General features: G+C 41.0%; 1 protein-coding gene and 1 long non-coding RNA gene across 2 annotated transcripts; one reads left to right on the forward strand and one right to left on the reverse strand.

Moving 5' to 3' along the window:
- Positions 1–10,843: 10,843 nt before the first annotated feature.
- Positions 10,844–13,064, reverse strand: GSC (goosecoid homeobox). Its single transcript, XM_002200561.6, has 3 exons — positions 12,056–13,064; positions 11,583–11,842; positions 10,844–11,169 (listed from the first exon to the last, which is right to left on the reverse strand). Exons 1-3 carry the CDS (start codon positions 12,753–12,755, stop codon positions 11,017–11,019), a joined length of 1,113 nt encoding a protein of 370 aa, XP_002200597.4. The 5' UTR covers positions 12,756–13,064; the 3' UTR covers positions 10,844–11,016.
- On the forward strand, positions 12,483–17,033 carry LOC115495593 (uncharacterized). Its single transcript, XR_003960893.4, has 3 exons — positions 12,483–13,513; positions 13,737–13,830; positions 14,793–17,033. It is a non-coding gene; the product is annotated as an uncharacterized lncRNA (long non-coding RNA).
- The last annotated feature ends 7,894 nt before the right edge of the window (positions 17,034–24,927 follow it).

Consider the following 24,927-nt stretch of genomic DNA (forward strand, 5'->3'; position numbering starts at 1 on the left):
TGCTAACTTCCAACTGCACTTGTATGGTGCTGGTAATCAAAGGACAAAACACTTCAGGTATTCCTATTTTTCCTCTCTCTTGGTGAAAGCTGATGCAGGCAGTCTGCCTTCTACCAGAAGATACTGGTCATGGAGACATGAACACTTTTTTTTCAAGAGCACCTCCTTCCCAAATCACTTTTCCATATCTCAGGTAAATAACTGCTGACAGCAGAAGTAAAACATTCAATACACAGATGTGTTGAAGTAAAATTCTCCTAAAAACTGTATTCTATATATAGTAGAGTACAAGAGTATTCTTTGTCAGATTAGAACTGTCCGTCTGGCCACCAGAAGACACACAAATGCAAAGAATAGATTAAAATTTCCACAGATACTTATCATGTGTACAAGACATTATGAGAGGAGATGTGCTAAAGAGATGCTGCAAGCCCACACCTGAGGCACCTCAGATACCCTGTGAGGGGAACACACGCAGTTCTCTCACACACTGAGTCCCTAACGAGCAGCAGCATTTCAAGAATAAATTTCTTTATTGTGTTTGCTGTCTAAGATATTTAGGTCACTCCATAAAGTTAAATAGCAATAATGAGTACTGATTATTTTTACCAGCTGACCTAATCTAGGTATGTATTTATGTTTTGCTGCATAAATAACTTATGTTCACAAATCTCATCTGTAATGTTTACAATGTTTATAACATCTCAAGATGTAAGAATAAAATGTTAACCACGTAAATCTCCTTACTGTTAGGAAAAAATCAGCAGTATTCCACCTAGTTTTTAATCATGAGTTACAAAGTTAGATCAGAGGCTAAAATGCAAATTACTATGAAGCTTGTTGTAGTTTAATTGCTTCCGTAGGGATTTCTCCGTCATGAGGAAGTCCCCAAATGGAATGGGGCTGATCTCCTGCTATTACTGCAAAGGACACAGGAATGGCATGAGCAGGGTCAGCAAGCTGCAGTGTTTGGCCAAATCCCAGCTGCTGTGTCTCCTGCCCTGGATCAAAAACCTAGCTGTTCCAGGGCATGGGTAACTGGAAGGTCACTTACAGCCAGCCTTGCGAGATCCCATCCATTTCACAGAGTTGCCTGTAGTCAGTCCAAAGAGTTTATTCTCTTTATAACCCTGCTGCTCTTAGCTGTTGTCCTTTCTGGGAGGAGAGAGGGGATGGGGGAAAACATTGGTCAACAAGATTCATCAGCATTGGACAACCACTCCTGCAGTAAAGGTCATCTTACTTACATAAAACACACTGCTGATTCTGGTGCAAAACCTCCACACTATTACAAGCACTAACAGATTATACCCCATCACTCCAAACAGTAGCTTTGAGGTTGCCATCATTTTCAGCTCAGCTCAACACCTGCCATGAAGTAGTTATATACTTACCACACTGGAGCATTACAGCCTTGTAATTTATTTTGGTAGGGAGCAAGTGACAAGCCAAAACAGATTTTATCAAATTAATGAAATTACAATGTGTAATAGTAGCATTTATCTTGCTGCTAGTGATTACAAGCACATTTGTAACTATGCACTAGAAGACCTCTCATTGGGATGTTGACAACACTGAAAGAAAAACTGTTGTCCTTGCAAATGCAAATATAGGCATGCAAGCTAGAGAACCAGTAAAAATGTCACACCCAGATACAGATCATGAACTTGTCAAACTCATAATTTTCTGCACTGCCAGGCTAGGGCAAGTGATAAATCCTTTCAGATCCATCCCTCTCTTAAAATACTTATTGGAAGCAGTTCAGAAAAGAAAGAGTTGCAAGCTCTCACCTTGTAAAAAAAAGAACATGGATTTATATGCTTCTATTCCCCCTTTTCTCTTCCAATGTCTTCTTCTACAGCCTATACACTGTCCCTCCCCTAGAAGTGCAAAATACATGACAGAGGGCCAACTTTTTTTTCCTTGGCATCTCACCCTTGCTCAGATGCCTTCTTGGTAAGATCTAAATTGTTTTATCCTTTCTTCAGAATGGATTTTAAATAATATGTCAGAGGGGAAAGTGACCCCTAATTTGCAAACTTATCAGTCTACTGCTGGTGAGGCAATAGAGGTTGCATCAGGTTGTGTAGCATTTCATTCTCAAGAACCTCTTTTATCTGGTATTACAAATCTATCTAAATATGTTTATTTTCCAACCTAAAACATGTCTCTGTCTGGAGTAAGTAGAGGAAAACACTTGCTCAGAAGAAACTGTGATGGAGAAACAGTACATAGCACTTGGTATCTATGGATATCATATTGAATGGTTTCCATTTTACAGATGGAAACATACTGGCCCAGCTGGGACAGTAGGCATTCAAGTTTCTAACAGCAGAACTACAGATAAATTCTCTTATCTTGCTCCCATACTAGTGTCCTATCCACTAAACTGTACTACTCAGGCTTGATTTTTGCTGAAAATACTACCAATATTTTTCATTTCAGTCTCTAGCTGACCTATCTCAGTGAGGCTTCAGCCTGGAACCTATCCTCTGGGCCTCATGAGTATTTTAAACTCTTCTTTGTTGTTAATAGATTCTACTTTGTATGTGCCAGATATGGGTTCAAACCTGCTGAAATATGTTAAGAAGAACCTCAGTCCTTGCAAGTACAATCTGTAAGTGATGCATCATCAGCCATTGCATAACTTTCCATAGATTTTTCTTTCTGCACAAAAGACATTTCCGTACCAAAGATGATTCACTTAAATGGAACTCCAGCATTTGATTGTCTCACATCCACTGCCATGAGCTATAAGAAAGAAGCAGGGTTTCTAAAATGGATCAGAAGGCTTTCATTATGTACAAGTTTAAATTGCCTCCACAATTTATGCTGCAACAAGAACAGAAGGACTACCAGTAAGAGTTTGTAAAAATAAATAAACCCAAACAAAAACATATGATGGTCTACAAACAACAGTGATTTTCAAGTTGTTTTTTTTTTCCAAAAATTAACATCAAATGTATCTCATATTATTTTTTTTTTAAATCTTAACCTTTCAGTTGTACAAACATAATTTCAATCAAACCTTAGATGGTTTTAATCCCCAACTAGAACACTCAAAAGCTGTTATTAGCTATATTTGTGGGTCAATTCCTCTCAGCAAGTCATGGCCCCTGATAGATGTACTCAGTTTACATTTAGTTGCCTTGGAAAAGTAGGGAAGTGTGGCTCTTGCCTGCTTGTCTCTCTTTTTCATACAGGACCAAGAGTCACTTGGCAATGCAGACTGGAAGAGTGCTGTTTCCAGTTCATGTGATCTACTTTCAGAAGTGAAGATTAGATTATACTCCCTAGATTTGCTTTCTCCAAAAATGTTCTTGATACTTTTCTATGATGGCTGTGTTTCTACTTTGTGCTGATCCAAAAGTTATTTTAAAAAAGCAAATCAATTTATTGATGTCAATAGACTGGTTCCAAAATAGTACCCAAACATTATTAAAATATCCAGTTGTTTTTAAGACAACCTAAACAGGAAACTGAGAGAAGAACAGAAAAAATATGCAAAATTCAAAATCAATTCAAAAGACACAAATTAATAGACTTCTTTAGATTATTTTTAACATCAAATCTATTATGTTTCATTTTTTGTTTTAATTTCGTAGCCATCTGAGATCCATATAGCCAATACCAAAATTTTCAGCATGCAATCAAAAAGGCTGTGAAGCTGAAATGGAAACTGCTTCTGTTCCTAAGACAGCTACTTCAAAGAGTCTGATATTAGAAAGAATGACTCTAGAGCACCTAATGTCCTAGCTCTTAGTGCTCAACATGAATTCTACTTACCTCTTAACTGCAACGTGTCTGGTGACTGAACAGTTTTCCCAGTGATCAGTCAGCCAAAGCATTAAGCTGTCATAAGCAATATGGCCATAATCAGTCCCTGTGTCAGTGGTCTTTTCTGATGTCAGAATAATTTAGATGCCCAGATATATGAAGCAGCTGTGCCAATGAGCATGTGAGCAGAGCAAAACACAGCTGCTTTGCAATTCAGGAACACTGTTCTGGGTTTTCTTAAACATCTGGTAAATCAGATGTTCCTTTAAGGCCAAGAGTGATAGGTATCAAACTTTTATCTTGCCCTTATGCTGGTGGAGAGAAGCTAAGCACAGTTTCTGAGAGCCTAATGTCCCTAGTCAAGCCTCATTGCATGGAAAACACTTCTATGTCAAGGAAACACTTGTCAACAATATTACTGCTCATTTAAAAACTGTTGTGCTTGTGTAATTATTTCAGTGGAGATGATTTTTACCTTAAGAGGTGTCTCACTGAAACTTTTAACATGAATCCACATACAAGGGTAAGCTTATTCCATCAACAACAGTACTAACTGCAGTGACTTTAGTGGCAGAAACACATTCCTACCTTTAGAACTGCACCTGTACAAAGGTGGGAAGGGCCACTTTAGCTGAACAAATCTGAGAGGGCAGAGAATTGTAAGGAGAGAAAGCTCCCCTGGGATGGATCCCTTCCTGCATGGTTCTGTCCCATAATCTCTGTCCCTTTCAGGCCAGGCATCAATGCCCTCTCTTCACTGATCCCCTTGCAAAGTAACCACATCCATTGATGTCAGTGGGAAATATTATCAGCTTTAGAAAAAATTTTGTGATTCATTCACAAAGGTTTTGGGTCAGGCTTCCACATCATCCCTTCAACCAGGCTAAAGGAGTCTCAGGCAATTTGTTTCACTGTGAAGAGCTGTCTCTCTACCATTAGGGCCAACTAAAAGAAAAACACAGTATGTTCTAAAATTGTGCATGATAAACACAATATAAAACTGATGAAAAAGTAATATTAAACAAATAAGACCTAGTAACCGATGCAAATCAGGTCTGAGACTTTCTGTATAATGACAGGAAGCTCCAAATAAAGGGTGTTGGGTTCATGCCCTTCTAAATCATTACAGTTTCCACAGAAAATATCAGCCTCCTTGAGGTTCTTAAGTTAGGGAGATTTATAGTGATAACAACAGCAGTAGTTTATTTGAGACAGTTAATCAAAATTCTAGCACTTACAAGCCCTCTGTGAACACTACAGATTTAAGAAATTGAACACTAAATATTCAAAAGTAAGCTTGCAATTTACACAAGTACAGTAAATTTCAGTTATGTGTTTCATTATACTGGTGCCTTATTGCTTTTAAGGGGTTTACAACTTGGCTGTAATTATCCGCTGTGGGGTAAAATTTGGCATAAAAATAACTCTTTTCCATTTCTATTTCCAAAGAAAGTTACTTGCTCTCTGCTGGCATTCCTTGCTCGTGCAACACTCAGCAAGAGTTTTTGGGTGTGCAAACAAAGTAGGTTAGGTCTTCGATTTTGTGGCTTTTAAAAATATGTCTTTCATACACCCAAACCATATTGTACCTTTATTCACTCATCTTCCATTAATTTCGCCTTCAATTTGGGTTCATGGACATAGCAAAAATACATGTAATTTGTTTATGAACCAAGTGAAACTATATATATAATTACATCAACCACGAAGGCCTTATTTTCACCAGAAAAGTCAAATTTCCAGCAGGATAACAGGAAAACATGGTGACGGCATTAAAATCCACCAGTGAAAAAATGTCATCACTTCTGCTTCCCCACACTGTGCCAAAGACTTCTTGTGTGTCCCCTGGAGAAAGAGGTACCTCAGCACCTCCAACAGCACAATGGAGCAACAGTAGTTTCCCACCTCGGGATCAGCCTGAAAATTCACAGCTAATCTCTTTGACAGTTTGCCAAAATCCCCAAATACGGAAATAAATACAGTTTTGGTCAGGTTCTACACTTGTAACACCTTTGAGTCAAGAGGGATGCCAGGCTCAGATGTTCTCATCCTTGTGCTCAGCAGCTCGTTCCAGCACTGTGGTGTGCAGCTCAGTCTGTGATGCTTCCCTACAAACCAAATCACTGAACTGACATCATCAGAATCTGCATCTCCATTCCTTGGGCTTTTTTTTTTTCCAGGAAAAGTGCATAAAAGTGCATACTAAGTCTACCATGTCCACAGATGCACCCACCCTGGACAGCAAGGGGAGAAGAAGCTCTGCAGGCAGCCTGTTGAAGGAGAAGGTTGAATCCTGAGTAAGGGGGTACAGTTCACCAAAATTGTCCCTTTTTTCATGGTATAGTGAGGGTGAAAAACCCAACACATGTCATTAAGAAAGCAATCTGCAGTCACTGTATAACAAACATTACCTCAGAAAGGCAATGAAATAATGATAATGATAATGATGATGATGATGATGATGATGATGGTAATAATAATAATAATAATAATAATAATAATAATAATAATAATAATAATAATAATAATAATGTGCTTATATAAACAAGTAAATTAAACCCTGGGGGGATTTCAGTGCTTAGAGTTTTGAGAGAAGACTCTTTCTGGATATAACACAAAGGAAAGGTTATAAATTCTAGGCTTTCGCATGTCTTTGATGTCTTTGGACGTATAAACTCCACATCTCCAAGATAAGCCTGCAAGGACTAGAAAAAAAATGAAAACACATTCAGACATCATTTAGAAGACAAAGGAGAATTAATTTTCAACATTCAACTCTAGGTAATTCTATGCTTTAACAAGTTTCCTGGCCTTTCTCTTGCTCCATTATTGTTCTATTCAGTTGTACCTTAAGCTTTGCCTTATGTCTTGAGGGATATAAAATATATATATGTGCCTGTATACATACACATGTATCTGCCTTTAAACATCTACTCTATCCTGAATACAGAAGTATAATGAGTAAGATTCCTTTTTTATTTATTTATTTTAAATTTGAATTCTCCAGATACGGGTTTCTGTATTTAAAGTTGTCAGATACTTTACAGAGATATGTCACTTGAAAGTTGCATTAATTTCTTACAATCCAACACCTTTCAGCTATAATTATTATCTTTGTGTAATAGACTCCAATCAAATCAGGGTAGTTGGCAACTCCAGAAAAACAGGGTAATTTTACTAAATTTTTCTGTCTAGGTTTAGTCCAGGCTCACCAGGTCTCTGAAGTAGGAAAGTACAAAGTATAAATGGAGTAAAACCCTAGGGGGTCAAAATATAAAACAAAAACTCTTTAGACTTTTGTTCCTTTATGCTCCATGGTGTTTAATCCCAGAGAACCAATAAATGCACATGGAGCACAAAAAATATGAACTCACCTTAATGTTGCATTTTTTTATAACTTCCACTAATCCAAATGTTTGCTTCACAAGTCATGTGTAAGAAAGAGTTTGCATGGTTTATATTCCCAGGATCCCATTATAGTAAAGCTCAAAAACAGTTCACTCAAGTATTAGTAAAACTGAAAGGTAAAAAAAGTCCAGATTCTCAGCTGATAATAAATCACTTTATGTCAAGCAAAAAAAATTCTGACCTCTGCTTTCCAGCACCACTCATTAAAACAAGAACTACGGAAATAAATGTGGAAAATAGAGTATGAAGTGAAATATAAATTTTTGCTATCTAAAGGCAGATGGCACATTGAAGATAGCTCATCAGATTATTAAGTCTGCCTCTATAGAGAAGAAAACTTCTGTATTGAACCCTTACTACACATTGCTCTCCCTACAATTCCCTTGAAATAGAATTTTGTAACCTAAGCCAGCTTGGTGTCAGAGAGATTTATTTGGTGTATGCTCCTTTTGTATAATTATTTAGTTATTACTCCTATAATGCACAGCATTATCTGGAATAAGCCTGCACTACAGTGGTGAACCTCCAAAGTAGCTTATGCTTCTTCTTATAATCCCCCACTCAACCTAACTCCCTTGTGAGGTCTGAGAAGAGCATTATTCATTCTACAGACAGAAATTTAGAAAGAAGTCCAGCATTTCATAGAGAATCAGTAAGACATCAAGAAGCTGAACCCAAGTTCAGTGCCTCACTACCATGAACAATACAGCACATTTCAGTCCCATCCAATCTTCTGAGAATGTTTGCCCAAGATACAAGGTTGTAAGTTGCACTGGGAGATACACACAAAACCGACCAAATATTTTTTTTTTTAAATTCTTTTTTGGTCCCCTTTTAGACAAATGTTAACAAACAGAACCACAAACAACTCTTTCAAAGCCCCTTTGTTAGAACTGAACCTGCTGGAACATAGCACCTATTCAGGTCTCTTGGTTTGATTTGTTCCTACTTCATGAGCAGAAAGAGAAAATAATGAAAGCTGCTACGTGGCATTTGCATTTTGGCATGTAGGAATCCTCCTAAAATAAAAATCCAGACAGACATCTAGAAGTGGAATATGCCAACAAAACAGCACAAGCGAATGAGAGATCTTCTTGTTACAATCCCCCTCATGTTTTCAATAATTTAGTTTTTAACTTTCTTGATCCTTTTCATGCAAACTTCTCACTACTTTTTCACTATCATACTTCCATATTGCACAGAATCTCATTTTGTAGGCTGAAAAAAGATAGAATAAAACCTTTAGGTTTTCAGCAAACACCACTGAGAAAAAGAATAAGACAGCTACTATGAATGGCACAAACACCATTTTCAGTAAATAAGATTAAGCTTTTAGGTCAAGATTAAAATTGCTTTTCAATTGTACTTTAAAGTCATATTATTAGCTTCAGTAGATCTACACCTACTTGTAGTAATAACAGTAGATTCCTGTGACTGCAAGATCAAGCTTATGGTAATAAAGAGTTTATAGAAAACTCAACAATTAATACAGACAACGGTACAATGTTATTTTAAAGAAATCAGAGGTGATTCAATTCCATGACTAGAACTGTGTTTTGGAATACAAAGCTTTGATTCTTACATCACATCTTATGCTTCCACATAACAAACAGCTCTCAATAAATCCATTAACTGGCATGTTTGGGGACCCGGAGCTTCTGTGGGTCACAAATGGAGCCATTGCTCTCATTGAAAATATCTAAGTAATCAAAAATATTTTTAAATCCCACTTCTTACAAATCCAGATCTAGCTTAACTCCTACATTCTAACATCTTTAATAGAGACTTCCAAAATTATCATACCACACACACACAAAAAAAAAAAAAGCAAAACAAATATTTACACATGGAAGTAACACAAATATATAAGCATTTGTAAAGTCTTGGGCAATATTATCCTTAGACCTGGCTTTTATTTGCAAATTAAGTATGCATTTTAAAACCTAACAATGACTAAATACAGAGGTGATGACATTAAAAATTCACTCACTGAGACTTCCTGCATATAACATAACAAAACTCTTCAAATCTAATTTTCAGCAATTTAAGAACTAATTTTTAGTGCTGTTGTGTTGTAATTCAATATAGTTTACAGAGGTCAAATATGCATCCATAGCAATAGGGTAGAATCTCCAAAATGCAATAGCTCCATAAAACCAAACCATCACATGTATCCAAGAAGAAGAATCCATCTGTTTTTACCCTTCCTCCTCTGCTGCGCCGGGGATCAAGAGGCTAAATTTTTTTTCCCTTCAAGACAGCAGTAGCTGTGAACCTCTTAGCCTCCTAAAGGGCTGGCTCACACAAAACCACACTGAATTGCTTCCACAGCAGCTGCTCCTACATCTTGATGTGGTGAGAGGTCACTCAGAAAGAGATACAGCATCTCTGTGGAAACATTGGCATTAAAGAGCTATCTGAGCAGACAGGTACTAAGACTGGCTCTATCACACTAACACCTGCAGTATGCACTATGTTACAACACCCATAAAAACCTGGATCTATCACGAAAAATAGGAAAAAGGCAAGCAACACAGCAGTTGACCCTTTCTCGCGTCACTGGAAGTAATGGTGAGCATTTGTGAACAAACAATTTGTCTAAAGTAGGCGAGATGAATAGATATAGGTGAGTTTAGGCATTGGCCATAATTAAGAAAAATCAGGTCACTACGACTTAACTTTGAATGAAAGGCACAGCATGAAGTTTTCGGGCCAGAGATCGTCTGAATTGGATTTACACTTTCAGGTTATTTGTTTTAACTTTATGAACAGTCTTTTAGGCAAAGAGAGGGAAGGGTCTTCCTAAACAGAACACCATGGGGAAACCGCTGTGGATCCTCTCTGAAATTATAAGCTCTGAGCTGGAGAGTCACAGGGGAAAAAGCGAAAGGAAAACGAGCGTGGATTTTAAAGGGGGAATAGACCGAGGCCCTCGTAGAGGGAAGAGTAAAACGAGACCAGGCTGTCACTGCTTTCGGAATTGCAAAGGTGCTGCCTCAAAGGGGAGAAAACTTCCATTAGCAACTTCCTCTGAAACACCTGAAAAAAGCAGCACACAAGGGCTCGTACTCCCCTATACGCGTAATTAATCTGATAATGTCTACAATTTATTAACAACAGCTTTAAACACCGCTGAAGAGAGATGGCTTTTCTAAACGAGGGTCAAAGACAAACGCTTTGGAAACTCAGCAAAGTTCAAGCGCAGGGAGATAGGGGAAAGCACAGGAGTTAACAAGTGCGGGGCCGGGTTCGCTTCGCCTGCGGGCGTTCCCAAGGGCACGGTGGCCGGCGGGCCGGGCTGCGGCGGGAGGAGCGGCGGGCGGGACCGCGGCGCTCCCGGACGGGAGAAGCGCTCGGGCCGCGGCCGGGCCAGCGCGGCCGGACTGCCAAGGGCCGCCCCGGGAAGAGCAGCGGGGCTCGCTCCCGGCCTCTCGGGCTCGTTCCGCGCTGCCAGGCTGGGCCTGGCCGCTTCCCTCCGGGTGCGAGTCCCACCATCGCTCCCCGCCCGCCAGCGCTGCCCTCCGCCGGCGTTCACCCCGCGGTGCCGCACCGCGGAAAACCGAGGAACCTCGGGCAGCTGGGCACCGGCGCTCCCTGCTCCCTTGGCCCTCTCCGCTCCCTCTCCCCGCGGCGCAGAGTGAACAAACGCGCCGCCGGCTACCTGTGCAACACCTCCGCAACACATTTTATTTACACGGAATTAGCTCGGGGCATTGTACATTATATACAGATATTTTCCCCCTCCAACAAGGCAGATCTTGTGCAAGATTAGTAGCATCCTCTGAAGTGTATCCGACAGTCCACGGGAAATGTCCCCCCCACTTAGAAGTATCAGCTGTCAGAGTCCAAGTCACTTTTCCCGTCCTCTTGTCTCTTCTCCGGTGACGTTTTAGACGCTTTATTCCATTTTTGTGCGTTTTCTGATTCCTCCGAAGACGATCTCTTTTGCCTCCTCCACTTCGCCCGGCGGTTTTTGAACCAAACCTGTTACGTTAAGAAATTAAATTATTAGAGGGAAAAACAAAAATAAAACTATGCAAACCCGCAGCTGACCTCAGCCCCGCAGGAGCCCTGCTGGGGCCGGTGTGCGGCGGCCGCACTCGGACGGACGGAGGGAGGGAGGGAGGCGAGGGAAGCCGCTCGGGCGGGACCGGCCGGGCGCCTTCAGGAGGCACAGCCGCCGGCCGACAATCCCTCGCAGCCCTGTGACAGGCTCGGCCGGCCGGCCCAAGGAGGGGCACTTGGAAATAATACAAAACTTTCCCTCTGCCCCCGCAAAGCGGTCGCTACCCCTCCGCTGGCAGAGCCGGGCTGGAGCCGCACCGCGATACATCCGGTTCGGGCGCGTTTGAGGGCGAATGGGAGAGGGTTGAAGAAAGAAAAAGAAATCAAAGTACCTCCACTTTTTCCTCTCTTAAGTGCACCCTTCTGGCCAGCTGCTCCCTCGTGCCCACGTCTGGGTATTTCGTTTCCTGGAAGAGGTTTTCCAGCGCTTCCAGCTGCTCGTCAGTGAAGATAGTCCGGTGCCGTCTTTTTCGCCTGCAGTGCAGCTGGTTCAGTAACTGCAGCTCCGTCCGGGACAAAGTGCCCACGTTCATGTAGGGCAACATCTGATGGGGAACAGGGGACATCAGGACTGACCCAGTGCCCTCGTAACCTACGGACAGACAGACGAGTCGACGATAGGCTTTGCATGAGATCGCTGCTTCCCCCCACTCCTGTCCCGTCCCGTCCCGTCCCGTCCCGAAAGTGTCCCCTCCCGCCGCCCACCCGCTCTCCTGCGGGCCTCCGGCTCCCGCCACCCGCACCGGCCCCGTGGCTGCGGGAACAAAGGGGCCCGTCCGCCCCGTCCCACGCGGGGCCGCCTTACCTGCGGGGGGGACGCAGGAGCACTGCTGGGCGCCCAGGGGCGGCACGGCCCCGCAGCACGAAGGGCCCACGGGGGACGCCGGCACATGCAGCTGCCCGTAGTAGTAGTTGTTGTAGCCGAGCCGAGATCCAGTGACGGCCGGCGGCAGCGCGGAGGCGGGAGCCACCGCCCGGGAGTAAAATCCGCTGTAGTCGGAGGCGCTGCCGTAGAGCGAGTCCCCGTGGAGGCTGGGGAAGACGACGGGCGCGGCGCTCGGGGGCAGCAGCACCGAGTCCTTGCAGCGAGGTCTGGCCGCCAGGATATTGTCGATGCTGAACATGCTCACAGGCATGCCCCAAACCGTGCGGGGCAGGGCGGCGGGGACCGGCCGGGGGAGGGAGGGAGGAGGGCGGGAGGGAGGGTAGGTGGTGGCTGGGGAGGGGGGGGGAAGAGGCTGGAAGGACGCGAAATCGAAACTTTTCGGATAAATTTTAAAAAGGGATCGGAGCGCAAAGAAAAGAGCCTTTTCCGAGGGCAGCTTGCGGGCAGAGTGTGCGTGTGTGTCTGTGCGCGCGTGTGCGGTGTGTGTGCGTGTGCGCAGGATCCACCCCTGGAACTTTCCCCCCTCAACTCTCGCCTGTTTACTGATCTCAACCCAGAGGGCTGCTCGGAGTATAATCCATCTGAACCTCTTCCCTTTTTTATACCCAGGCGACGTCATCCTGGATTTAGTTCCTGGTAATATGCAGATGACAAACAAAACCAGATTTGATTTTTTTTTTCTCCCCTTTTTTGGTGGGGAAGAGGTGGGGGTTACACAAAGGAGTGAAAGCAGCCAGAGTCTGTGTATTGAGAATTAATGAAATTAACGTAATCCTTTCCATTAGTGGGCTTTTTAGAAAGGCCCCAGATTTAGGCTTGATCTCTGCTGCACCGGCTAATTGCCCAGGTTAATCTTATTAATGCCATTGTGTAGAAGTGGTTAGCAGCTCCTAGTCTTGTCTATTATGCACCTACTTTGGTCGTGTTAGTTCACATTAGTGGGTGCGATTTCCTCTGTCTAAGGCTCAGATTCATTATTTATGCTTCGAACTGCTTAAGAAGCACTTAAAAAAAAAAGAAATAAACTGCCACATAAACATGCAACGCCCCCCCACTCCAAGTGTTTCTGTAGCAGGATTTGAATCTTGCTCGGAGGACTGAACGGGCATTGAAGAGTATGTGTTTCTCTGACTTAAGGTTTATGCAGTGAAACAACAACGTCTTCACTGAGTAACTGAACTATTTTTTATTATTTTCCTAGGTCACCTGGCAGAACAAGGACACATGAATATTGTAAACTTGTCTCTCTCTCCCCATTTTCCGTTTTTTTTTTTCTTCCTTTTTTAACAGATTCAGACAGGTATCACTTTTTATTTTTAAAACAAGCCAAGGGAAGCAAAAGTTAAAGACCAATGCCATCTCAAATCCCCGCGTGTGGTAGGTATTCCGATTTGCTTCTGACCTATCTTGGTGCCTATTTCTTTTCTTTTTAATCTTTAATTATCTAGCTTAGAAAACAAAGCCCATAAAGTTGCAATGATGCAGAGAACTTTATTTTTTGCATGTTCCGTGAATTTTTAAATGGAGAAATTTTAAATCCCTAAAACTCTTCCTATTAAGAGGTTTGGCTCTCCTGGTAGCTGGCTCTTGTGATTTGCAGAATACTTCGTCTGTCACGACTGTCCCTGGGAATCCACAGGAGGTGAACTGAATAAGATTAGACTATTTACCCCATCAACTCTCCATCAAAGAAGGTAGGAAATTGTACGCATGAAATGAAAACAAGCCATTAGAGTCCGTTTACGAGGAACACATTATTTTTCCTCAACAAAGAATATCCTCGTTAGCGCTTACTCGCACTTTATCTTTAGCCTTCCTTCCAGGATTTAAAACCGCACCTGAGAATGATCTGAAGCGTATTTCTAGCGAAAGACTTGTATAAGCGTTAAAAAAAATCGCCAAAACTAAATTATCGCTTTATTGATACATCGCAATGTGATTAATTATCTGCATTTTTTTTTTACTTCAATTTATCTGCCTAACCATTTCTTTATGCCTTTGGCATTTAGACCTGTACTTCGTGCAAGTTTTTCAAATTTGATAGAAAGTGAAACTATTTGACACACGGTTAGACGGGTTTTTGGTTAGATTTGGGATATTTTTTTTTTCCTGTTGATGTTTTGAGAGTTTTCTTTGTTTTTTATTTGTTTGTGGGTGGGCTTGGAGAGGGAGTTTCGGTTTGTTGGGGTTTTTTGGTCAGTAATTCCCTGAGTGCAGCCGGTCACGCTGCATGCAGAGCAGCGCCTGCTTAATGCCGCCATCGGGATGCTCCTTCACGTCCTCAGCGGCTCTGCAGCAATGCGCGACAGCATCCCTCCGGTGGCCGGGGCCAGCCGGGCTGGGGGTCCCCGGGAGAGGCAGGCCTGAGGGGAGGCCGGCAGCGGGGGCACGGCCCGCTCTGGCTCCGGCCCGGAGAGGAGAGGAGCATCCCGCGGGAGCAGCTCGGGACGGGCGCTGCGCGGCCGCGGGAGGCGGGCGGCGGGGACAGCGCTCAGCCGGGACCGCCGCCCCTCGGGGGACAAACCGGGTGACCCCCGTACCCCGCTTCCTGCGGGGACTCCAGATGGGAATGCCCTCGGTGGGGACACCCGCTGCCGGGGCCGACTTCTCGGGTGTTAGCATCCCTTCACCTCCGCGCCTGTCCGGCTTCTCGCAGGTGAAAGCAGCACCGCGGGACACGAGTGGGCACCGGAGGAGCCGCGGCGCCGGCGGAGCACAAACCGCCCGGGCCCGCCGGGCGCTCGGCTTCCCAAAGAGTTTTTTGCTCTCCTGACGGATGATCCACCATGCTACAACTCTCACCTTCATTCCTAATTTAGAAATTATATTTTCCAAATAACTTTGTTCGCCCAGTGGGGACGGTGTCTTTTATTTTGTTTTGTTTTAGTCTGAGTCGTTTTGCCGTGAAACCTCCGGTTTTGGTACCCGCTTCGCAAAACCTGCTCTCGGAGTTTCTCATTTCCCATGCGCTCTTTGCTAACCTGGCAAACGGAAAATTGTGTTAAACAAACAATCAGTTGTCACACAATGTCGGGGTGAAATTGTAATAACAAATGAAACACAAGCAAATTGTGCTGCATAGTGTTGCTAAGCAATTGTTTGTTACGGCAGGGTGGTCACAGCATGGGTTGAAAGAGGGATCTAAAGAGGAGCATAGCGCTGGGCAGAGCAAGCTGTTAGGTATGAAATACGGTAAACACGGCGCTGATTTTCAATATTATTACCCAAACACGATTTCATACAAAGCAATCACCATACACAAGTCTATGAAAATGCGGAGAAATCGGACTTTTTTTTTTTTTAATATATTAAAGAATAATTCCTGGGATGCAAAACGCACCCATCGCTTTCCCTGCGGAGTCTTTGACCGGCCTGGCAAAGCGGCACCGGGATTGCCGGCCGGGAGGGGCCCGGGGCGCCGAACCCCAGCCCGGCCGGGGCTGGTCTCGGCCAGCAGGTCCGGCTGCGGCTCCCGCCCCACGCCGGGGGTAACGGGGTGAACCGGGGCTTTGGGGGATGACCGGCGGCGAAACGGCGCTTCGCGGCACATCTCTCACTTATAAATGCCATCACCCTGCAGCGCTCCCCACGTTTGTTTCAAATTGATTGCATCATTGCTTCACCAGGAAAAAAAAAAAGTATAAAAGTCATACAATGCGGAATTACCGTAATTTGTTCCCAGAATAAACTTATCTTGAACTGATTAGGAAAGTCAGTCATTTGAAAACGAGGCAGAAACGCGGTTGGGTATTTTTCTGAAAGCTTCCCGCTAACAATATCAGCTTCTAAAGTTTTCATTCATATAAACTTTATTAATGAAGATCTTTTATTTAAACGTCAAGAGGATTTGAAATTTAGAGTAAATTATGAAGCATGCATGTCTTGCCAAGTCATGGGTCAAATGCATTTGTGAAAAACTGCTAAAAGAGCATATGGTTTTGAATTTTTCTACAATGACTAGTGTTTAAATAAATTGCTTGTACTGCTTAACTTCATGTATAATTTTGACAGAAATTGGCCTATAGCCTTTTGATATGTAAACATTTCAGGCTTTTATGCGGTATAAAAAGACACTTGCTTTTTGGGATCAGCTAAAGCAGTCACCCTGTAATTCAGCAAACTGGCACCTAACGTTACATTCTTGCTGCATTTCAACTTTCAAGTGGCAGCATAAAGGGGGAAGGAAAAGGGACATTTCAAAAGCAATTGGAATTAAAAACTGCGAATGAGGTGGGAATGTGCCACTCACTGTCTGATTGAAATGGATAAACCTTAGCACTAAGAGAATTCTCAGTCTTGTTTTCTAAAAAACAACAGAGGAATCAGTGAAAACAGTCTTCAACGTAGCACAGACCTGACTCGCATGTCAAATTAATGCCTTAAAACAAAGTCTGTCTAAAGTACAAATAGGTGTGATGAAGAAAACCCAGATATCCCTTCTGAATTCTGCCAGCTGTTTCTCTTGTACAAACTATCTTGGGCTGTAAAAATTGAAACAGACTTTTATACATGGAATATTGCATACAATGTATATAAATATACCACTACTCTTGGAAATGACACTTAGCTAGATTCATGTTCACTAGCATTTCACCAGTTCTTACGTCTTTTGCAGTTTTTTCTCCAGTAAACATTCCATTGACTTCAATTAGTGTTTTGTTTTGGTGATGTGTTTTGGTTTTTTGTTTTGGGGGGTTTTTGGTGTGTGGGGGGGGGTTTTGTGTGGTTTGGATTGTATTTTTTTTCCTGTGAAGAGGAGACTAGAATGTGCTAAGGGCTTCAGGATACAGCCCATAAAAGTAGTGGAGTCACTCAGTTTTAAGTCTGCTTAAACTAAAATGATTTTGTACATATATAAATCCACCAAGCTACTGAATAAATTCATTTATTACTAATATATCTGTCTCACATAAATAAACCTCCTAATGTTGATTAGATGGATAAGCCTAGCACAGTGCTAGACAGAACAGGACCTGGATAGTTGCCTGGTGCCAGACAGCTCAATATGTTTATTTCCTGTGTGCTTTAGCGGGGACTAGGCTGAAGTTGGAAAAAGGTTTAAATGAACTATATAATTTCAATCTGTTACTGTAGTAACATTTGTATTTATTGTATATGTCAGTTAGTCATACACTGAGTTCTCAAGATACACTACCCCCTTTGTTAGTGGTCAGAGGTGATTTTTTTTCAGAATTGTAACGAGTCAACATAGACAAATTCTGTTATAGACAAATCAGATGTTATAGCAATTTAAAAGCTGGTACAGATTCTGTCTGATTTGATATAAGCTAGTGAAGAAAGTAAAATCTCTTATAAGTTTCCATGAATTTGAACAAAGGCCAGTGAGATTTTTTTGCAGGTTTCATATGTATCCCAACTAACAGCAGACTTGGCAAATGAGGATATATGACATTAATGACTCAGCAAGAAAAAGACCTTTTATCTTAACAGAGAAATCCACATCTAAACTGAGCAGATTCTTGCAAAGAATAATCTTTTGAAATAGTGCATCTTTGCAGGGGGACAATGGGAATACACTTTGGGTCCTTGGCTGCAATGGCAGCGGTCAACAGGAGGATGCCTTGTTACTTGGAAGTTTTATTTTCCATCAAAAGCAGTTTGAGTGAGATACTTCACTCAAAGATACTGTGATCAAACCCATTTAAGCTCAAGAAAGTGGGATGATCTGGACATCTATATTAATAAAAAATTCCTTCCAAGGGATGTGCTGGAGGGGCACACACAGTGGGTCTGTTGCAGACACAGGACTGACACAGGTTTATAAAGTGGTTTTCAATCCCAGTACAGCCAGCAGCCAAAATTTCTTCTGGAAACTGAACACACTGTAGAAGTGTGCTTACCAGAAGTGTACTTCAAGACAGGATGACTTCACTCTAACCTATTAGTACTTTAATGTTTCTCTGTAAGGATGAGCTAAATGTAATTCCCCGTGTTATACACACAGTCACATGTAATGGAGGAGAGGGAGATATGTGTATCTGCTCCCTACAAACACTGTGCATAAGTTGTGCTCATTGTGCTATTACATAATTTTCTATGCCAGGGTTTGTACTATAAGCCAAAGGATCGTTTTCCCAACTGATAAATATAAACCAAACTAAGACTTCTGTTGTTCATTTACCTTTTTCCAATAACTGAACTAAATTTTTGGATCATCATGTACCACACTGGATTTTAAACTGTAACAGCTCCTGAGCACACACAGCTCCAAATCAATGGGAATTGTATGTGGTCAGCATTCATAATTCCACCCAGGCATTATTACATTGGCTAAAGGCCTTCTCTGTAGTATAAACTGTACATACATAATGCCACCAGAACCTCTCCTCTCTTTGAAAAGGCTCTGGAGGTTACACCCAAATTAACTCTTCATTTGTAATGCAAAGAACCTCAAAAGTCTTTGCAAGGGAGTTAGAGAAACAAAGTCAGCTTCAAAAATAAATAAGTCAGCTGTACAAAAGACAGATATTACATTGTTTTCTGTGCCATGCACACGATGTATATTCAGACTTTCATGGTTTTCAGGAGATTTAGACTTTATGAATATGACTGTAGTCTAATCTAACAGTGTTTACTGTGGTGGAACTAGAACTGGAGCCCAGTCTCTATGCAAGTCTGCTTGGTACTTGCCAGTGATTTTGAATCAGAAGTGAAATAGAGAAATCTTCCAGCTAAAAGTCATATTATCATTTCCAAACACTATATGACTGAAACTGAGTCGACTTTTTTTAGTGAAGTGTGTCAGATACATATAATGAATACATATATTTTGCATTTTTTTTTTATAAATCCAGGAAATAATATTAGTAATTAAGGTCAAAAGTAACGAAGGGTAACAGATTTGAAGTAGGCAAGGCAAAGATGCCAGAAGGAACTACAGAAATACTATCTTGGTTAGATGATGTTTTGATAGTATCATTGAAATAAATATCACTATAATCACTATAATCTGTTTCAGTGACCAGTGCTTACATTAGGGCAAAAAAAAAAAACAAAAACAACTATCATCCAGTGAAGCAAGTGAAGTGGAAGAGTTATTGCATTCACCTACTAATGTTCTCAACTTTAATCTATGTCTCTATCACGCTGTCAGTAAACCACATCCTCATTTGTGTTCTAATTTAGGCAAAAATAGCCTATTTCCTGCAAAGAGCATTTGTAGAATTCAGCACAAGACTCAAACCACTAGATGACAGAACTAAAAAAGTTGTGTTTATATAATGTTTGGATTTGTTTCTTTTTAGTATTTCTAAAGACAATTTTAATTACAATATTGATATACTTAAGTGTTTTTATACTTTTCTGAAAGCCACCAGAAAATGTTGAATTTAGATATTATTAATTTGAGGTCTGAATTAATTTATGGCTATTTTCTTCCTAAATAACCATCTAATTCCAAACTAACCAGGACTAGATTTTTAAAGTCCTGTAATACATGTTCACCTCTAATTGAAAATTTGCAACATGTACCCTTTATACTTTGAATCTCATCTAATGAGACAGGGAATTTTTTATAATTTGGGATTATACAATATTTTGGAGTAACAAGTATTATGCCAGTATTTATCCATTTGCAGCTGTCTCTAGACACTTTGCCTTTGGGTTTCTATTTTCTATCTAATTCCTATGCACTGCTTTCTCACAGCCTAGCCTTCAAATTTTTGTTTTTGAAGGGAACTCTGTTCTTTTATGAAAATGTAAATTCAGAGTTTTTTTGATGGATTTGTTCCTAAGTTTTAGTAAGATATGCAAGATCATAGTCTGGGCCCAATGCCTGTTTCAAGAGGTCAGCATGCTGTGTAGTTAGATGAAATTCTGGACTAGGAACTGAGCAGAGAATGTGATATAGGAGCCAAAAGTCAGGGATATTTCCTTTTTCAGAAGTTTTATTGATGGCATCCTCTTTATTTCTGTGTTGATGTGGCACAATATGCTTTTGGGAGTGAGGATGAATCCTTATGTGACTTTTGCCATGGGTAAAGATTCTCAGGGAGAGGGAATAATGCCTATGTCCCCATTCTGCCTCTTGTAGAGGGTATATCAACATAGATTAGCAACTGATTTGAGGATGAAATGTGCTAAAAACTTGGATGTATGTATGTATTTATGTATGTATGTATGTATGTATGTGTGGATGGGTGGATGGATGGATGGATATATGCATTTCTTGAGCCAATTCTTCACTGTGGTTTAGCCTCAGGGTAGTAAACATGCATTTGCTGCCACGTTGAAAATCCAGTGGACATAAAGTATTTTAGGAAAGACCAAACCAAGAAAATCAGTGCATAAAGAATGTGAATTTATACAGCACTCTGATCTACCACTTCAGCACTCTGATCTACCACTTCATGTTCAGAAGTGACCCAAAATTAAGAATTACTCATACAGTTAGGAGTAAAAGTCTTACTGAGACTGCAGATGTTTTCAGAACACCAGATCTTAGCCCAATAACAGCTCTCACAATAATTGTCTGTAAAAATTTTTCCTTTCCAAACCTTTGAATTGCATGTTGGTTATAAAATTCGTTGTTTTGAACAGGGCAGGGAGATGGATTTGAAACAGCAGTTAGTGGCAGCAACATTTACCCATTTTCATCACTAATTTGGTGCTCTATTGGAAAGGTTATTTACTTGTGTATCTTTAAATATTGCAAAACCCACAACATGTGTCATGTGAAGTCCCTGTGTATATTCATTTTGTAACATACATAAGACAAAACTTTTAAAAGTTTGGGGTAACTTTCAGAACCTTTGTAACTCAACCAATTTTCCAATAGACACATATATTTTTAGTCTGCCCAAAACAGGTAGTGTACTGTTTTGGTTTCTTTTGATTGAAAAATATTTTCTTTACAAAGACATCTTAAGGCATCAGTCACCAGATGACTAATGCTTTAGTCTAGCCATTAGAGTTTAAATCCCACTAATTTTAGGTTTTCCTAACCTCAGCCTGCCCTATTTCAGCAAAAGGAGACTGGCCCATGTTGAAACATTAACAGGATCCAGGGAAACCAGAGAATAACTTTAAATATTTTGTACAAATATTCCCTAGTCTATACTCTGGCCCCAACAACTGGATTCCTAATTCTAAAACGATTTAAACATGAGCATCAAGTTCTGGAAAGAGCTATGTTGAAAGAAATCTGACTTTCTGGTGCATAGAATGCCTTGACTTCAGAACTGCCTGTGGTTAACAAAAGCATTAGCTTGACATGCCATTTGCTTGCTCTGTCCTCAAAGAGGGAGTGCTATACAAACAATCTTCAGTCTGTGTCTTAAATTTTCTGGGCTATATTCCACACTTGGTTGTGTTGCATGTTGTGCAGTCTCAAACAAGGCTCAAGGAGGAAAATTGAAACATTCACTCTTAAGCAATCCAGGAGTTAGCCTGTGCACAGCAATTCCACCAGCACAGTTATTCCGAAATCATTGAGCTGGCACTGTCTCCCCATTAAAATCCAGATGAGAAGCTCTAGCCATTGCAAATGTAACATCTTTCATTCTGAAAATGTATTTGAATTTTCTGCCTGCTTACTGCACGTAGAGCAATTCTGTGCTGAGAGTGACTGCAATAATATACTGTTCATAAAGAGAAAGAACCATGGGACATAAAGTTACATGATTCTTGTATTTCCTGTCCTGTGGGTTGCTTGAGTCCCATTGACCTGTCCATCCTATACAACTTCCCTCTCACCCTCCCTGGGCTCTGTTAGTCCTGCTGCTGTCTGTTACTTGAAACTGAGGGCTGATTTCAAACACCCTCAAACCTGACTGGTAAAACACACATTTTTCTCTGATATGTCATTCACAATATTCATTTAAAAGGATTTAAATGGAGCCTTGCTCTCACAGACTGAGGGAAAGTAAAAGTACAGGAAGAATCTATTGTTTTGGCACTTGGCTGCATTTTGCAGAGTGATGCAGAATGATGCATTTATAAGAAAAAATACATGCTACCAGAAACAACGCAGAGGTTTTACTGTTAAAACCACTCATTGCTCTGTGGCACTCTATAAACAGGGCAGAGTAAGGGACAGTAAAAGGCATTCAGAAAAGGAAAACACATTTAACATTCATGCCATCCTATACAGGACTTTAATATATAAACACATATAAACATATATAGCAATCACTACATTTCAGGCAAGAAGCAAGTGTCAATGCATTCAGATTTATAGCACTAACAATCTACTCAAACAGCAACCACCACAGATTTCCTTGGATATATCTGACTTTGTGTAATCATGGTGTGCTTATAATGCACACAAACTCAGAATGCCAACTGCAGAAACTTGCAGATCCAGGCAGTAATCCTCAAGGGCTACGGCGAGCAATGTGATTTCAGATACAATCACTTCTACAGCACTGGTCTATAAAATTTTCATTTTTTTTTCAAGATTAAAATGTGATTTGATGTTCCCAGAGGCAAGTGGGAAAGTTTGTGCCACTGCCTAGCCAAGGTGAGGGCTGAGCTGTCCTCTTCCCCTCTCTTGCAGCTTTGTTTTCTAAGACTGCTCTGAAGCAGGGCAGGCGACACCTGAGTGACAGGGAAGCTGCAGCAGCTCAAGCCCCTAAACAAGCTACACTGGCAACAAACAGACACAGAGAGAATTTCAGCAAATCTACATTCGCTTTGGCTTTAACAGGAGTTGGATTAGGTTTTAATTCAGATTACATTGCAAATACCTTCCTGTGGGATAACTGGCTAATTGCAAGTCTGGATGAAAACCACAGGACCTCGAGGGCAATTAAAACTCTCAGGAAAGCAGTACTTACTCTTAGGGAAATTACCTTGCTGTTGACACTGGGTGTAAACCACAGGTCCTCCTATTCCTCCTTCAACAGGGCATTAAAATTGGTTGGCAAACATGAAAAGAGCTGAACACTTTAATACCTTTACAGAAAGCTCCTGTTCAGGGTCCAAAGTGTCACTTTTGTTACTGAATTCTTGTTCTGTACTGACCTTTTAGACCACAGCTACAGTTGTGGTGGTACAACACGTTCTCCAGTAATGTTTTCTGCCCCAAGCAAGTTGTAGATTATCAATATAATGTCTGTGATTTAATTTTAAGTACTGTTTTGAGATAGCCTTTGCACTAGCTAAGTGCTATGAACCACCGATAGCTGGTTTAACTGTGTTGGTTTTAGCTGAATTCAACTGAATTAAGAAAGACTCAAATCAAATTTGAACCAGCCCCTCCAGAAAGGAGAGATATAATACTGGGTCCATAAAAGGTTTTGGATCAGTTCGATTAACCTAGCCTAGAAACAACCCTAAAATAATTTAGTTGTCAAGCAAATTGGGGAAAAGTATTTTTTATACATTTCAGAGAAAAGCTTTTGAGGGTTACTCTCTGCCAATGTATCAGTGGATTACTTCTAAATGCTGAAAGTATTTAGAGCTACCTCTTATAAGAAGTGGGCCAAAATTGAAAGAACAGACCTGAACTCTTGAATTTGCAGGTTGGAATGTAATTCTCACACCTCTTTATCCAGCCTTGCCAGACTTATTACCACTACTTGAGCCCTAGGAGTGAACCTACTTTTACAGCTTTGTTTCCTGATCAGATGCAAAATTGCAATCCATGTATTTTATGGTTTGGGACTAGGCAGAGCCAAAACCTTGTAGAGCACCATTCCACTCAAGACCAAGTATTCTCATCACAATCACCTAATATCTCAGGTCTTCTTTTTTTTTTTTTGAAGAGGCTTATGGGATTTTAACATGATGTAAGTGCAGCACAGCTTAATGCAGAGCCACACCAGGATCTTCAAACTCTGTCTCTGTTCCCCCCAGTAGCTGCAACTAGTCTGGAAAACCAGTTGATCTAGTGCCAATTGCTCAGGCAAACAAGCAGTGTTAGCAGTATTTGATTTCTGAGCTTTTTTTTTTTAACTTTTTTTTTAAGCTAGCTATGCATCCCACACACCTTCCGGAAGTTAATTTTTAAGCCACCAATTTTTTTTTTTACCCAAAATATATGCACGGACACAAAAGTAATTCCTACACTCTTAAAAACTACAAAAATTAGAGTGTGTAGGACTTTAAACTGCTTGAGAGACATGTGGGAAAAAAGAATACACACTCACTGCGAATAAAAGCAAGTTGCTAACAAATACAAACAAATGTAACCTAATCTATCTACAGCAGCACCCTACTGAACACCTTTGCCTCCTACTATACAATTCTGCCACAGCAATAAAATCAACTGTCTGCAACAGTTTTAGTTCGTTGTATGGTTAATACCAATAATGTACTCAAAATTGATGTTTAACAGAGTGAACTGATTTGTTAGAGTGTTAACAGCCACAGACTTTAACTAATAAACAGATCATTAACTGCTGGTAATAAACAACTTGCCAGGATCATTTATTATTTAAGAACATACTTTGTCTTAAGAAAAGATGGCCCACTTAATTCTATCTATGACACCTTTCTGGCTCCCATTCAAAGTGGGAGGCGCAGATGAAGCCACAGAGAAACTATGCTGCACACACTGGATCAAAATTAACGAAAGAATGCTGGTTTTCATGAGAAAGTACTCACAAGAAATATATTAATTCCTTGCACTGCTTAATAATACAGCCAGCATTTTTACCAAGCTCTTGTTTTTAATACTGAATCTAGAGCAATCTGCTTTCTAGTTCTGATAAAAAACTTCTTCATCCTTCTTTTACCATATGGGATGCCATTGCAGCAAACTTTTCCTTCTGGAAGTAGTTCTGAATGGGAGATACAATTTAAGTATATAAAGAGTTTTCATAATAATA

The sequence above is a fragment of the Taeniopygia guttata genome, chromosome 5 (genome assembly GCF_048771995.1).
Source record: "Taeniopygia guttata chromosome 5, bTaeGut7.mat, whole genome shotgun sequence".
In the NCBI taxonomy this organism is placed as follows: Eukaryota; Metazoa; Chordata; class Aves; order Passeriformes; family Estrildidae; genus Taeniopygia; species Taeniopygia guttata.